At 39.4% G+C, this 15,987-nt stretch overlaps 1 protein-coding gene across 2 annotated transcripts in view; it reads right to left on the reverse strand.

Moving 5' to 3' along the window:
* The window catches only part of lcor (ligand dependent nuclear receptor corepressor), a 77,592-nt gene extending 62,946 nt beyond the window's left edge, over nucleotides 1-14,646 (reverse strand). Inside the window, exons 1-2 of one of the 2 annotated variants that reach the window (XM_039613480.1) lie at nucleotides 14,474-14,559; nucleotides 9,493-9,559 (exon numbers count right to left, since the gene is read on the reverse strand). In XM_039613480.1, coding sequence (XP_039469414.1) covers nucleotides 9,493-9,499 — 7 coding nt within the window. In that variant the 5' untranslated portion in view covers nucleotides 9,500-9,559; nucleotides 14,474-14,559. Of the gene's footprint in view, nucleotides 1-9,492; nucleotides 9,560-14,473 lie in introns of both variants that reach the window. The other variant, XM_039613479.1, reaches the window with a different exon arrangement.
* Between the last annotated feature and the right edge of the window lie 1,341 nt (nucleotides 14,647-15,987).

The raw sequence follows: 15,987 nt of genomic DNA on the forward strand, positions 1-15,987 counted from the left end.
AATAACATCGATACATTAAAAGATACACCAACAAAGAAGAAATATGCAGGGAAAAAAAACCCCACCTGCCTACGCCTCAATTAATACTGTTTGTCTAGACACGCACTCATTCTGAGGGTGGGTGTCAGAAAATCTACCAGAATAAAAAGTTGCTGAATATAAGTGCCTCTTGGCAGAAATGAAAAAAAAAAAAAAAAAGAATATGAGAGCTCCTTCAGCTGGCTGCAGACGCACAGATGGATGACTGATTTCTTTATTCCCACCTCTGAAAAAGCGCAGCCTGTAGCAACAGTTTGTGACATAATCTTGATAAAATGTCAAAATACTGAAGGCAGAATAAAAATCAGGCTAGACTTGGGAAAACATGTTTGAAAATGCAAAGGAGTGATTGTGAGAAAGAAAACGAGACTGATGCAGAGAAAGAAGGAGCTGAAAAGACAGATAAAGCAAGGAGAGAGAAGCTGGTACGCTATGATGCCTGAAGAGAAGCAGAGGAAAAAAACATCTATGAACAAGGCAAAAGAAAACAAAGTAGCCATGTGAGTTAAGGAGCAAAAAAAATGTACTGAGTGGTGAGAAAGAGGAGATGATGCTGATGATGCAGAGAGAGCAGCAGATAAAAATACAAGTGACATTTCTCTTGATGGTGACGGGAGCAACGGCGGTGGTGTTCTCTGCCTGACCTTCAGCTTTATTGGAGTGTGTGTGTGTGTGTGTGTGTGTGTGTGTGTGTGTGTGTGTGTGTGTGTGTGTGTGTGTGTTTATGCAGCCTGGTGGGCTCCACACCTAACTGAGGGTGACACGGTCACACAGAGGAGAGCTTACAGCCCCCAGTTCTCCAAGCCTGCCCGGTCCTCGCACGGCACAGCTGGCTCTGTCACTTTCACTTATCCTGCCAGGCTCCAAGTTCACGTTAACACTGCGTGTGTGGCTGTGTGTCAGTGTGTCCGCTACAGTGCTGAGTAAAAGCCAGATGAAAAAAATGATTTTTTGCTCTCCCACTGTAATCTGTAACCATAAATAAACAGTGTCTGTACATTTTCAGCCAGGGTTACTAGGCTGGCTGCTGCTGGAGTTCAAGCAAGAAGGGAAGCTATGACATCCTTTTAAAGTTTTAGCTGAGATGGCAGCTTTAACACTTATCATTATGCAAAGCATCAGAAATTGCGACTTGGACTGTGGTTTAATGTAATTTCATAAATTATGAGCACTCAATTCATGGATTCATATGAAAACTAATCTGTCCAACTGAGTGTTATCTGAATAGGTTGTTAGTTAGACTACCTAAGCAGGCAGACTGGCGTACAATAATAATTCACTCCAACTTTAAATGTAAATCTAAATTAATATATTAGGATTATTTCTTTAGTAAAGAAAACCAAACCGATGCAATTAATGCATGAATGAATGGGTGTTATGTGACAAATAGTATCAGAGAGCAAATACCAAACACAAGTTTCAGATGACAAAAATTTAAGTTTTTTTCATGACAAAATTACATATTTTTACTTGGCTGGAAACCTGCAAGATGCTTTTTTTTGAGGCGATAATAATCTAAATCTAATAATCGACAATTTCTGTCTTTGTGGAACTCTATATGAAAAATGGAAAAAGTGACGGGAAAAATATAATAAACCTTTTTAGAGCCCGAACTCAATATTCTTGAAAACAACTTGATTTTAGAAAAACAAAACACATCTCCATATTTCACATCTGCTTTTACATTAACCTGCTAATGCATAATTAAGCCTGTTGAACTCAAATTTTTCCGTGTTTTTACACAGCTTAAAACACGGACTGCATGCATTCATGCTTTTCACACATTGGTGGCTGAAGCAGTAACACTTTTATAATACATTTCCCACTTCCAGGCCATTAACTAACACTGCTTATACTTATGCTCTTCTGCTGAACCCCGGTCCCCCCAAAACAGCCATTAGCAGTTCCTGAGAATAATCTGTGTCCTCAACTTAACCACTAGACATGCTACATAGAACTCAAATAAAGATAAATTAAGCAGTGCCATTTATAATACCATATAAACAGCACTTAATTCATTTCTCTTTCTATTCTTCCTGCTTTTTACAGCAAAAAGGCAAAAAAGCAAAGTCTTCTTCTTTCTGTTGATTCTTTTGTGTTGCTGGCATAGAACAACAACAAAATAAACATTAAAAAAAATCTGTTATTGGCTACTGTCCAAGGTGTTATTGTAACTGCTTTAGTCAAGATATTCAGTTCCCCAACCCTACAAGTTTTTTTCAGTTGACCAGAAAATATCAGCATACAAAGAAATGAATAACTCAATACAACCTATACGTCACCATGTCTGAAAAACAACAAGAAACATACATGAGAGCACATCTACACGTGAGAACAGAGGAGGAAAAACTGGGCGAGTTACTGTAAACTATAGACAAACAAAAGTGAGAGTTAAGGCATTGCTGAAGAAATGGCTCAAGTCTCAGAAAATCAGCGCAGTGGCTCGTCAATTCACAGGAAATTCACAGGAAAGATTATCTGCTCCCTGCAATGAAGCTTTAAAACGTACTTTTACAACGCATAGATTTTGTAGAGGCCACATAATCAATAACTAACCAGAAAGATAATAAGTGATCTGAGTAGTTTAGGAACAGCTTAAGAATTTACAGAGCAACTACATTCCTAGACCGGGCTTTAAACAACAACAACAACAAATCAGATTTGTTTTTTAAAGATACCTTAAGCCACAAAACAGGTGCTGTAGGTCAAATATCAAATATAACTTGTATTATGCACACTATTGTTCCACACTGTTGCATTGGGTTACATTATTTTTCCTTCCATAAACACCACCAACATACAAGACACTGCTTGTAAAAAGACTTACTAAAGCACCAAATGTCGATTAATCCACCACTGAAATAATCCCCAATAAACGCACCATTTCCTCCTGTCGGAGTAATATTTCCTCAGAAAAATCCAATGTCCAAATGTTTTCGTGAGATTACTGAGTCTTAAAAAATGTTTTTGCATTGTTTAAGATTAAAAATTGGGAACCAATGGTCTTGGAGCATCAGGGAGGCAGACTGTACTGAAAGGCAGTTAATGTGTTGTTGGTTCTGGTGATTTAACAGTGATTTACTGTTCAAACTATTGGATAAAAAATAGACCAGCACCAGTCTGACCTTTAAATAATAACATTGCTTTGTTGTTTCTTCATAACAACAAAGCAATGGGCCCCAAAAATGTAAATTTTGTGATACTGCCAGAAACTGCTGACAAGCTTCCACATGTACATAACATTACTCCCACATCTGTATTCCTGGTAGACTTACATTATTTTATATGATGCTGACAGATTCCTTCAGGCTGTGGAGACACTGTTTTGCTTTTTGTGGGTTTTTTTTTTTTTTAAATTCATGTGTTTTGTTGTTTGTTGTTGCGTCTTCTTCTTTTTCCAACCAATATTTCACAAGAGTTTTTCCTAACTATTGCAATAAAGCTTTAACATAGCTTTATCGGTATTTTGTTTGTTTTCCAATGAATATCTGAAGCTTAAGATTCCCAGACATGTCTGACCATGATCATTAAAACTTTGAGCTTCAAATAAAAAAAAGAAAAGAAAAGAAAAGAAAAAAATTATGTTTAAAAAAAAAAAAAAAAGGCCCCACGTGGTTTGTAGAGAGAGGCTCAAATGCTCATTACAACCGACAGCACAGAGACTATTGACAGAACAAACAAAATACTTTAACTTTCCTTAGCAACAGGCTAAAAATGGACTAAATATCTCAAGTTTCTTTAAATATGTGAAAGGTCATGGATTTTTTTTATTTCAAACTGCTCTACAGCCCTAAACATTATGAATGTGCTTATAAAGTAATCTTATTATCCAATAAAATCCTCACAAAATTATCACATAGGTGTTATCACGAACAAAACATTTAACAAACATGGATGCGTAAAAGTAAACTACACAGAGCTCATTCCTATTTTTTATAGACACTAAATAAAAGGAAAGAGTTAGGTAGTTATAATGCTATTGTGTAATTTAATGTAACAGTGTATTAGTTCATTAAGAATAAGGTGCTGTTTAGAAACTTTGAAGCCCAAGAATTTTAGTATTATGAGTGATATTAGTGAGTAAGTACGTTCCTACAAATATTTTTATTTTAAATTAAACCTCAAGAAAATGTTTGAGCTGTATACGGGGTCATGGGTTGTGTTGAGTACTACAATGAAGTAAGAGCACATGCAAGTGGGCTAAGCCATTTAACATTTAATATGGCTCGAGATCTGATATCTTCTTTATAAATTTAAGTTTTCGCATAATGCATAAGAAAGATCTGGACTCACCCCCTAAAAACAGAATGAATCCTCTTGGGACAAAGAACAATCTCATTTCATCTTAAACATCGTGAGCTCAACAGACACTTCCACAAGAACACCAAATGCCTTGTTCCAACAGAAGGTCACCTGCACAAGAAGCTTCAGCTATTACCACTTTGTGTGACAGAATGACAGTGAGGTCAGACTTCCTCGAGCAATGTGAGTCAGACCCTAAAACCCCATGGCTTCAGATGCCATTGCAGGGGATGACCCTCCGTTCAGCTTTTCATACAATGACTGGTATGTACTTTTAATGACGATGACATTGCCAAGACTCCATCCACGGTTGATGAAAGTGGTCAACGACAGCTCTGAAAATGAGGACACAGGGACTGTGTCATCACTTGATTACGACACAAAGGTTAAGCCTATTAGCATCGGCAATTAAGTAAGAGTAAAAATGCTGAGCTATGCAGACAGAAAAAGAGTTCAAAAATAAGAGTGGCACTGCGAGCTCTGGTTGGTTTAGTCACTTTTTCTCCAGCCTTTGTCCCCGTTTGTCTTCACAAAAACACACTCCCACGAAACTATTACAGTAATAAAAGCACATGGAAGCAGTTATGTTGAGCATGCGAGCTCAGATCGTTCCTTCCTCTCCGGTCCTGTCACACATTGTTTTGATTTTACACTCTGAGACATTCTCTGATGTTCACAGACACTCTGAGCAGGAACTAAGCTCACTAGCACGCAAACGTACCTTCTCAGGGTCCAGCATGTGACTTGTGTGTAACAGAGGCATGCGTGTGTCCATAAAGTTACAATAATGCTATTATGTTTCACTTTTAGCTCTTTTTTCTCCACTGAGTGAATTGTTTTCTTTCAATCTAAAATCAAAAAGCTTCCATGCTAATGACATGTTGGCGTGTGTGTCTGTGTGAATGCGTGCCACTATTTCCATGCACAATCATGCACATGTTGAACATGCATGAAACAAACCAGCACATCACTGGATATAGTGCTGGAAACTGGCCTATTACAGTCCCTGCTCACTGATTGTTGTATGTCCAATTTAATCCATATATTTTTAAATGGTGTATCTTAACTTTCTTTGTAAATGTTTCTTTGTTCTGAGGTGAGAGACTCCATGTTAATCATTTGTATCTAACAGAAAGCAACTAATATTAATGAAGCAGTTTTGTTGTCCAGCATGTTAGTTTTGGTCGAGGAATGCACGAGTGTAGAAATTTAGCTGTTTTTGTTTAAACTGTCCCAATCAAACTTTTTTAAAAATTTAATTTTGATAAATTTTATTTGTTTTTCTTTAGGACAAAGTTGAAAAAGAAAAAAAAAAGAGTGACTTTTTGTGAAACCTAAGGTTATTTATTATATCAGTAATACCAAGTGCCAAACAGTGCTCATTCTTAGCATGTTCACAGCATAAATTTATGTTTAAGTTAAGAAAGATTACATCACTTTGATTCATATTCATGAGGATCTCCTGAAAAGAAACCGTGCGCTTCAACAGTTTTTTTTTTTGTGAATCAGGAGTGGAAGATTTTCCTGTGTCTCCATGACCAATCTCATGTCCAAGGCAAAATCATAATGAAGTCCTTTTCAGTCTTTGAATTGCAAATAACTGCCCATTGTTTCTGTGTCATTTGCTGTGCAAACCTCATCCATCATGTCTCCTCCTAGGATTTGTTGTATAAAAGCGGCATAGCATAGCAACACTCCCTCTGCATACCTTCTCCCTCAGTGTCTCCGTATTGTTCGTACTCTCCCATCTGTTTCTGTCTACCAAGAACTACATTTCCCAGGATGCAACCGTGCACGGCAGTGGCACACTCTCCTCACTGGGCATGCTGCCATGCCTGGTGGGTAAAGAGTCTTTAAACAAACATGCAAGATTAAACCCAACTTAAACACACACCACACACAGCACGCTGACTTCAATGGACTAAAAGCAATGTATAGAAAGCAAACATACAAGAAGCAAATGATCAACTTTTCAGTTTGCAGTGATGAAATCTTTCTGTACCCATTTCAGTGTTTTCCTGATTAAAACTTTTTATAAGTTATAAAAAGCATTATTGCTCACTTAAGCCAATAATATAATATAATATAATATAATATAATATAATATAATATTTAATAACTATTATTTATTATAACAATTACTTTAACATTATCGTACAGAAAAATGTTACAATGTTTCCTTAAATCAGAATTTGTTTGATCGTGCTACCATTATTATCTTCATATTATTAGCAGTACTAGAAGTTGCAATAACAGTATGTATCACTGTCTAATAGGCTACAGTTGGATGTTGTATGAGGCAATATTTATATAGCACATTACATAAATACAGGTATAGACTTGTGCGTTAAAAAAAAGAAAAAAAGGAAAGAATTTACATCCCCAAAACATTTAAGACCAGAAGGTTTTAAACCAGCTAAAATTTTAAGAGCTGAAATTACAAGGTAAAGGAAAGTAAATAAATACATATTGACAATACATTCTTTAAAATTACATTCTAAATTAAACGATTCCAAAAAACAAAACAAAAAAATAAAAAGAAAATAAGATATATACTCTTATCAATGTCTTTTTAAAAGACATTGCTGACTATTTCATGTAGTAGAGAATTTATAGAGGGGCTACAGCTAAACGGACCTCTACTAAATACAAAAATGCATTCTTGGTTGTTTTCTCAGCCACCTTGTCTGTGTATGACCTTGTTTAAGATAAACAGAAGCAAATGGAAAACTATCCTGTTTTTTTCCTCGAAGAAAATGCAAAACTATATAATAAAAAACAAAACGCCATGTTTGTAAAATAGTTTGCATGCTAAACTGCCATACCTCCCTGCGTCGGACGTTTTGTCTCTGTGCTAATTTGAGTCCCAAATCATAGACATTAGGGCTTTTATTTATATATTCAACAATTCTGAAACAGGGCTGTATGAAGACTGACTGTTGCCTCCACCATTTTATCCACTTCTGCGGAAAACGTTGGCTTCGTCACACTGAAACTGACACAAAGTACATAGTGGTACATGGTGACGTGCAACAGGCAGCAGCTGATTACAGTATTTAGCGGTGACTGCACAAATGTAAAGGTGGAGTGACTCCTTTTGCTTTCATTTTGCAGTATTTCAGTTAGTACAGCAGGTAAATAATTTTTTAACAATAAAAATGTATGTGGCAAAAAAAGATCACATTATCTGTTATCACTTTACCGCGGTTACTGATTAATATACTTGATCATTAGGTGCTGTACATTTCAATGTCACTGACAAATAAAATAAGCGATAATCTCTAAAGTTTGTAGATTGTGGTGTCACCTTTATTAATGGGCCATAACAAATATAAACTTCCTGTACTTAAAAAAAACATCATAAAGTGAGTTAACACTTCTTTTTACCGTAAATACCTTCTGCTGTTGATTATATAAACATGACATCCTGCTGCTGCAGCGGTTTTTGACAAAGATCTTCTTTCATATTAGCCTGTGAATGAAATGACAAAAAGTGCAGATTTTTCTTGCACGTGCAGCTGCCTGTGCACTGTCCCTTTAACTGTGAACCATGGCAGCTTACTACTGCTTAACCGACTGTTCACCCCGCTTATTAGCTCATTAGCTGGTTGCTCTTGTTCCGGAATACCAAGGTGCTACTTTGTATTAATTAATTGTTAATGACAGTCTGAATGGCACACACTTCCATTCCATTAATGCTGAATTCCTACAAAGAAGAGGAGATTTAAAACAATTAAAGTATTTCTTAAGGTTAATCATCACAGTTGTATGATTTAGCGCAGGTTTTAACTCTCGCACACTTCTTAGAGGTGAGAAATGAACAGAATGTCCTCAATCTCCAAATATAGCCTCAATTTTAAGGTCTTTAGTTGCCTTTACAAAGGCAGAAGTACAACACACACACCTAAGCTACTCCGCACCATTAATCAAATACTCTGAAAAACACATTGCTCAAATATGACCTTCCGCACAAAAGCAGCCACTATTGAAGAACCAGAAGGAATTCACTAAAGGCGGGTCCGAGTAAACATTCCTGCTGCTTTAAAGCCTCAGCACCTCTCGCCAGTGCTCGCTCTCTCTCTGTGTGTGTGTGTGTGTGTGTGTGTGCGTGTGCGTGTGTGTGTGTGTGTGTGTCTATTCCAAACACAAGCTCCAAACAGTGCATGAGCCCACATGGAGATCCAAAGAACTGTACCAGGGAGGTCAGGTAGTTCACATAAGACAAACTCACATGCATTAACACACAAACAGTGGAACACTTACATAAATTTTTGGATTGAGCAACAAGCGCCGTGTACAAAGTTTAAGGAAGCAGAGGACTTTGGCCTCTGCTAAGATGGAGAGGGAAGAAAAAACAAAGCGAGAGAAAGACAGAGAACAAAAGTGCTGCTTCCTTTCTCTCCAGCTTAGGATTGTCACACTGACCTTCATCTGCAAGCTTGAAGAAAATAAAAAAGTGAAAAAATAAATAATTAAGGGCAGACAATAAAAGAAAACGTGTTTTTGAGAGGCTTTGGATATAAACTGTTTAATGACTCAAGCATATATAGAACTCCAGAGAGGTTCAAAAGTGTAAACCTCCCGAACCCGCAGCAGGCTCAGTTTTTCCATAATGAAACAACAAAAGAAAAAAGTATCTACATTTAATCATCCTTGGATGAAGGCTAAGGTGGCCTAGAAGAAACAGCTTGAACTAGGTGTAACAACTAGCACAACAACAATTTAGATGCATGGAGCAGGTCATTTATGTTTTGTTTTTTTTAATTAAAACATTGCTTAAACTATTAGTTAAATCCACTTTATGTATTAATTAACTGTTTAACCTCTAAATGTAACCAGGACCGCTCTGAATAAAATAAAGTTCATATGATGGCCTCAGTAGCTTTATCTAATTGCTCAGAGTGCCCAGCCCTGCTTACAGACTACAATAACAAGCATCCCAGTCTCTTATGTGGTTTTCAAAGTAACCAACACTTCTGGTCCAGTACTCACAGATAATAATTAGTCTCTCCCCATCACTTTATGTTTCTGTGCCAAACATCCCAGGGGAGGAAAACAACAAAGAAGTGACTTCTTAAAAAAAACAAAACAGAATAACAACAACAACAACAACAACAGCCATGCAAAATGGCTTTTTTTTTAGTAAGTCACCTGCCATCCTCCTCTCTTGAGAAGTGAAATGAATTTGTCCTTGAAAGCTGCCATACTTTCCAACAGCCTGCAACAACAAGATGAAATACTTTTGGTGCTTGGAAACAAATTCAAACTGTGGGATAAAAGACACAAGCATGTAAGAGAAAGGATGGTGGCTGGGATCTTTCAGGTAGTTCGGCGTGTTTGAACGAGAGGCAGGACGCCACTGTAAAAAGAGCGCGTCACTCGCTGAAGCGTTTTCTGGATAAATAAAGGTTCTCACGCACATACGTGCCTTCTGTCGACACTCTCTTTAGCGCCAGTGGTGCATTTTGCTTTTCACCGATCGCAACCCCCCACCAAAGAGAGCAGCCCTCCTCCCACGGGGCTCCTGATTGGCATGGATCAGCCCCTAAGGCAGCTCCAAACATATACTACAGCGGCAGAGGGTGTGTGTGTGTGTGTGTGTGTGTGTGTGCGCGCACGCATGTATAATGAAGAGTGCATGTAGAGATTTACAGTGTTGGCATCCGGTCCGGTCAAATGTGTGGACCGCTGCCACTCTCCCCCAACAGCTCTGGATAAATGTGCCATGTTTTGTTTTCCTTTTCAGGAAGCCCATGAAAAGAATTAGCAAGATGAGAAAGTACCAGGCAGATCTCTTGGGGCGTCCATCTGTCCATTACTGAAATAAAAGCTGTCCACTCGAAGAAGGAGGCGTGATTGAGGGATGGAGGGATTTTGTTGACTTGATAAGACAAGGATGGAGCGCAGTGGGTAATCAAGGGAAAGGCGGAGAGATAGAACGATAGAAAGATGGACAGATAAATAGAAATCACTGGGATTTATTCATGTATTGACACACTAAACCAAAACGGATAAACTTGCCCATCACAGTTTAACTGTAATTGCAGGAGACATTTGCTGTCTTTATAGCACATGCTGCCAAATCCTCTTGCAAAATCAGCACGATTCGCCTCAAACTCATTCATTAATCAGCAGTAAACAAAAGGAAATTACCCGGAAACACTCAGCTCAAAGGACAACTAATCATGTGACAGAGATGAGCACTTAAAGGTGGAAAAGACCTGTGAACTACTGAGCTACCCACAGAATGTTAACCAGCAATGATTTCACCTAAAAGAAAAGCTGAAGTGTCACTTTTTCTTTCCTTAATTTTGTCAATATTTCTGTTTTTGAGCTTATTCTACCTTAATTGCTAAAATCGCCACACATTACTCCAGACTTTACCAATATTTTTGGCCTTGTTTGTTTTGGATTGCCTTGTGTGTGGTGTTTAATACTGCAGTCCTCTCTTGACTGGGTGTTACTTGGTTAAATAAAGGTTACACAGACATTGCCCTTGGGTTGTCTTTTACTCTTTTTGAGTTTTTCTTACATTGTGCATTGATAAAGTTCATATTAGGAGGCTAACTCTATCACTGAAGTGTGCTCCTTATACATTATATCTGTAAGCCTGATGTAGGCCTGTCTGAAATCACTCTTATTCTTTTTTTTCCTTTAACAGGATGGCCACTGTTTGAAAACTTTCACCAAATATTAGATATTAGTGATGCACAAATATCACCCCTGATGACTGATATCGGTATGAGCAATTAAGAAAGCAATCAATTATCAATATTGGTAGATAAGAAAGGAGAATATAGAAAAAAACATTACATCAAAAATTACCACAAAAAAATAGTGCTGGCCAAATTGTTATTTTAAAACATCAGTAATGGCCCAGAACGGCACAACCGGTACACCACTACTAGCTATGCAGACTAACTCAACTGCTGCCATCAGTACCGCGCTTAGAAATGTTGGAAGATTTAAGGGGAAAAAAAGCAATCTGCCACTCACACTCACACCTCTCTCTCTCTATCTCCGACACAGTCTGTCTCTCTCCAGCACTGGCACAACCTTTCAGCAATCAAATTAGCTACACTCCCTTCCCCAGAATATGTGTCAAAGGAATCAGCAGTTGGGCTATATTTGCTCCCAACTCATAATGTTAACCTTTCTTTGGCATATAGGCCCTAATTTATTATCAGTGCAGCACGGGGTAAGAAGATGAGGCTCGCTGTGTCGACAAGTCGCATCCATGCACGTCGCAGTGCAATGTAATAAACTGTAAGGTGTCCATCTTTCTTGGCTGACCTTCTTCAACCAAATGTCCCCGCCACCGTTAACAATATGTTGTTAATAATAAGGCTCCCTCGTAAAGGTACGAATTCTCATGCCGGCAAACCTTCCTTATAACAAGGCTGACGCCTGGAGGCTTCTCAGGTGTCAAGTTGAGACTTCTGAGTTCCCTTTATGCCGGGATTTTGTTTTCAGGTTCAGAATGACACCTTAGAGGCTTAATGACAATAAGCATGGCGTTTTGTTGTACAGTAAAGTCAGTGAGAGTGGGTTACATTATGAATCTGGGCATTTTTCTTGTTGTTTCTGATGATTACGCCTGGGTACATGAAACTCAAGTTTAATGACTTTTATTACAACACTACTGATTTTTTTTTTTGATTTTTTTTGATTTTCTTCTGTTTCTAGCAGCACATTCCTCTGTGCAGGAAAACCCTGCTGTAAGTCACTAAAGTCACTGCTTTTCATTTAGTGTTCAGCACCTTTCAGTTTTACTGTTGGTAAGACAAACAGTTTCACTTTCTGTAACATTTTAATATCCAAACACAATATAATAACAGTGCCAACTCCCAAATGTTAACGAGCTATAAATTTAAAGTAGCCCGATTCAATTTTTTTCTTTTACACATCTTTCTGAAACTAATTCTCCAGCCTCTCATAGTTCAACAATGGATAAGACTTCAAAAATAAAAGAACATGGCAGATTTCAATGTGAGCGCTGAGAAGCCGCTGCTGCCTCTTGGCCCAGCCCTACGACTCACCACGCACTGCAAACCAGTGAATGTCAACAAGCAGAAATGAAGAAATATGGAACTTTCATGCACACACATACAGCACCCCATACAGAGCTAAAGCATGCTGTAATATCCAGCTGTGAGTTCATTATTGAGCTTTGTGGTATCTGTGTCCCCTGTGGTATCACTGTGATATTACTACACAGATTCTAGATGCACAGGAGCTTGCAGGGTGTTTATCATACTTAAGGTATCGCTATCAAATTTAGTATCATTACAGAATTCCTACGGCGCCTTATATAATCCTTACTGAATTATCTGCATTGCCTTTTTTCCGGTGTTTATTATAGGTTACAAGCATCTCCTTTTCATTATGAGTAACTGCAAGGACACCCCCCCCAACTGTGTTACACTTAGTGGGGAGGGGCCAGAACCATCCCCAAACCCTGTGACCCACCAAGTCATTTAAACAGAACCAATAATGTTATACGTTATACAAAGTAAAGGTAAAGCTCACCAAAACCAAATAAATAAAATCCAGTCCTACTGTGTGAACTTTGGAAGTCAGTTTGTGAGTAAAAGCTACACATGAAGTCAGTGAGAAATCCAAGTTCAAATGGAAAACAAACCAAGTCTTGTTTCTGCTTTTTCTTTCCTGCTGTTTACTGTGATACTTTATGGCTTTATGCCTAACACATCAGCTGAAGGTCAGAGATTAGCCATCCTTTTAATTTACCGCTAGCTGCACTCCTTCGGTTTGACCTTTTCTCACTAAAAGGCACCAAGAGCCTGCTCGGAATCAGGCCAGGCTATTAAAAAGCGCTCGAACGGGTAAGTAGGTGACAGGTCAAGGCTCAACATCTGGACACCGAAAAGCATCCAAAAACAACTGGAGCAGCAACACCCCGACTCCTCCGCTGCCGCTGTGCGTGATGCTTATTATTCTTTTTTTTTAATATACCGCCAATAAAAGCCGGATTGGGAACCAGAGAGAGACTCGAGGAAACCAGTGGAGGTTAGAAGATCAGAGGCGAAGAGGGGGATGATAATCTTGCCGTAACATCGGGAAAGGTTGATGTAACCGGATTAAACCGAGCTAATGAAATACACCACAAATGGACGACTGGGGCAGGAGAGGGGGTGGTGGGTGGGAGAGACGTATAGACGATGAAATCCAAAATAAAAGAAGAAACGAAGTCAAAGAAGGGAAGAGGTTCAAACTGATTTTTATCGGCTCTTCAATAAGATAAGACCTGAATTTTGCCGCTGTCCCAGCAGGAGCGACAACAAGCGATCATACGATGTAAAAAAATGTTAATGGAACTATTAATGTAAACAGCGAACCTGAAGCAGAGCTTTTTTCCCCACCACCACATCCAGGAGCGCCGTTTCAACAAGTCTCAAACCCGATTTACAGGCGGACACCGGGGCGTTTGTCCCAGTCGACCCCCCCGCGCCTATAGATTTCCTCCCCCCTAAAAACAAAATTATGCCCACTGACATTTCCCCCAATGCAGCAAAGCGCGCTCCCAAAAGCCGATTTCCAGGGCAGTTGAGGGGGTGGGGGGTGGGGGGTGTCACGTTTGAAGGCTGAGGGCGCGCGCCACCCTCCCCTATTAAAAAGCTCATTCGGCGGCGCGCACTCGGGCACGGGCCAACCTATAGCGGGGCAGCCGATTGGCCGAAGAGCAGCTCCATCTGCGCACGTGACTTCTTCTGCTTACAATAAATAAACAGCTATAGAATAATACTTCAAACGACTCCAAATGGCCCCGGAGCGCTCACAGCCCAGTTAAAGCGAGTCATAACAGGCAAAGTATCCGCACACACAAGTTTGCAGGTGAAACAGCGGGCCCCACAACACGGCTCAAAGTTGGAGCTGAATCGTTTTTGGATATGTCCGGTGGGAGGCGGGCAGCGCCAGGCAACAGCCGTGCGCAAAGAAAAAAAATGACAGCTTCATGGAGACCCTATAGGCTTACCAGTGGACATTAGGCCCTACATACCCGGCACTTTGCTCCTCACACTTCAGCCAAAACGAAAACATACAGTTACCGGCACCCGCCGGGCGTCCGGACCGCGGCACACACACGCACACACACAATGCCAAGCGAGCTTACCTACACAGTGAATGAGTTTGTGCCTCCAAGAGTCAAGTTCCTGCCGAAAGCCGCGCCTCTCTATCGTGCATTGCTGCCTTTTGCACAGACTCGCCATTTTCTATCGGCCCCTCCCGTGGGCGCGCACATACTGCTGGGTGCTTCCCTGCGCGCACGTCACCGGTGGTTTTTATTCTAGGGCTGGGTGGAGAGCGATATGAGGGGGACGGGGCTGCAGCATCCCCCTTTCTATAGCGCTCATATGTCCCACCCACCAAAAGCGCCCCCTCCCATCCCTCCCATCATCTCTCTGCGCGAGGGTGTGCTGCTGGCACTGGCCGTTTAATGAAATGTTGTGTGGAGTAGCCTATAGCACATGGCGCCTGCGCTCCAAATTTGCCATAGCTTATAGCGATGTGTGTCAAAGGGTTTCAAAATGCGCATTGTTTCAATCAACAGATGTGAGACACGTACAGCTGCCCAGGTACACGGGGAACGGGGTTGTCACGGGTAAGAAGAGAAGTTATTTAAGAAAAAACAAACTTATACAGTATTATTTTATGAAGGCATCTATAAGCGCATTGGTGGGACGAGACCGTAAGGTGCCTGTAAGGAACTTTCAGTCCATCCAGCGCCAAGTCAAACATTGAGGAAGGTTACATATTAAAGGTTCATAGGATACAGCTAATTAATTCATTACTATAACTTCTCTTTTAAAGGATAGTATTGCCTTTTGTTAGTCTACTAAGTGGTCTTAAATTAATAAAGGCTCAACCATTAGCCTATTCCTACCCATCTACTGCAACTTGAGCGCATTTTTCATGTTCTCTGTAAGATGGAGCCAAGACTTCAGATCTACTAATGAGTCTAAAAGTTCCCTGGCCCCCCAAAAATGTCATAATTCAAAACAAATCATAATTGTTTCAAGATACAAATATAAATTAATTAATTGACAACTACCAGACTGCAGTAAATTATGCAAAGAACTGTGGGATATTAGAAAGTTACAAGATTATTTCCCACCAAAACACGTGAGCCCAGAGGCAAAAATGAGTCAAAATATCGTTTTGTTAGCTGGATTTTGGACTGATGCTGTATGACAGGGAAAAAAAACGCACAAAATACAAACCATACACATACTGCCAAACACTTGTCCATGCCCAATCTTTCTTGCTGAATTTGTAAGAGCTGAGTCAATGATCCAAAGTTAATTTGATCTTTTTTTTCAAGGAACAATTTGATTCAAGCATTTATGTAATTTTCCACAGGCTCATTACGCTTTCTATCTTGTTTTCCTTATGACAAATGCATTCATTTTTCACTCACATCATTTATTTCTCTAATTTAGACACTTAACGCCTGCCTTCATCTTCAAAACAAAAGCTGATAGAAATAGCAGAAGATTCTAAAATCTTGTCCACCACTTTTAGTGTCACTCTGAAGAAAAACAGAACGTAATAAATGTATCAATTTACAATGTCAGAAAACCAATAGGTGTTCAGTGAAGGGAATTAAAAAAATTCAAGGTCAGGTTT

Source organism: Oreochromis aureus, linkage group 6 (assembly GCF_013358895.1).
Source record: "Oreochromis aureus strain Israel breed Guangdong linkage group 6, ZZ_aureus, whole genome shotgun sequence".
Classification (NCBI taxonomy): Eukaryota; Metazoa; Chordata; class Actinopteri; order Cichliformes; family Cichlidae; genus Oreochromis; species Oreochromis aureus.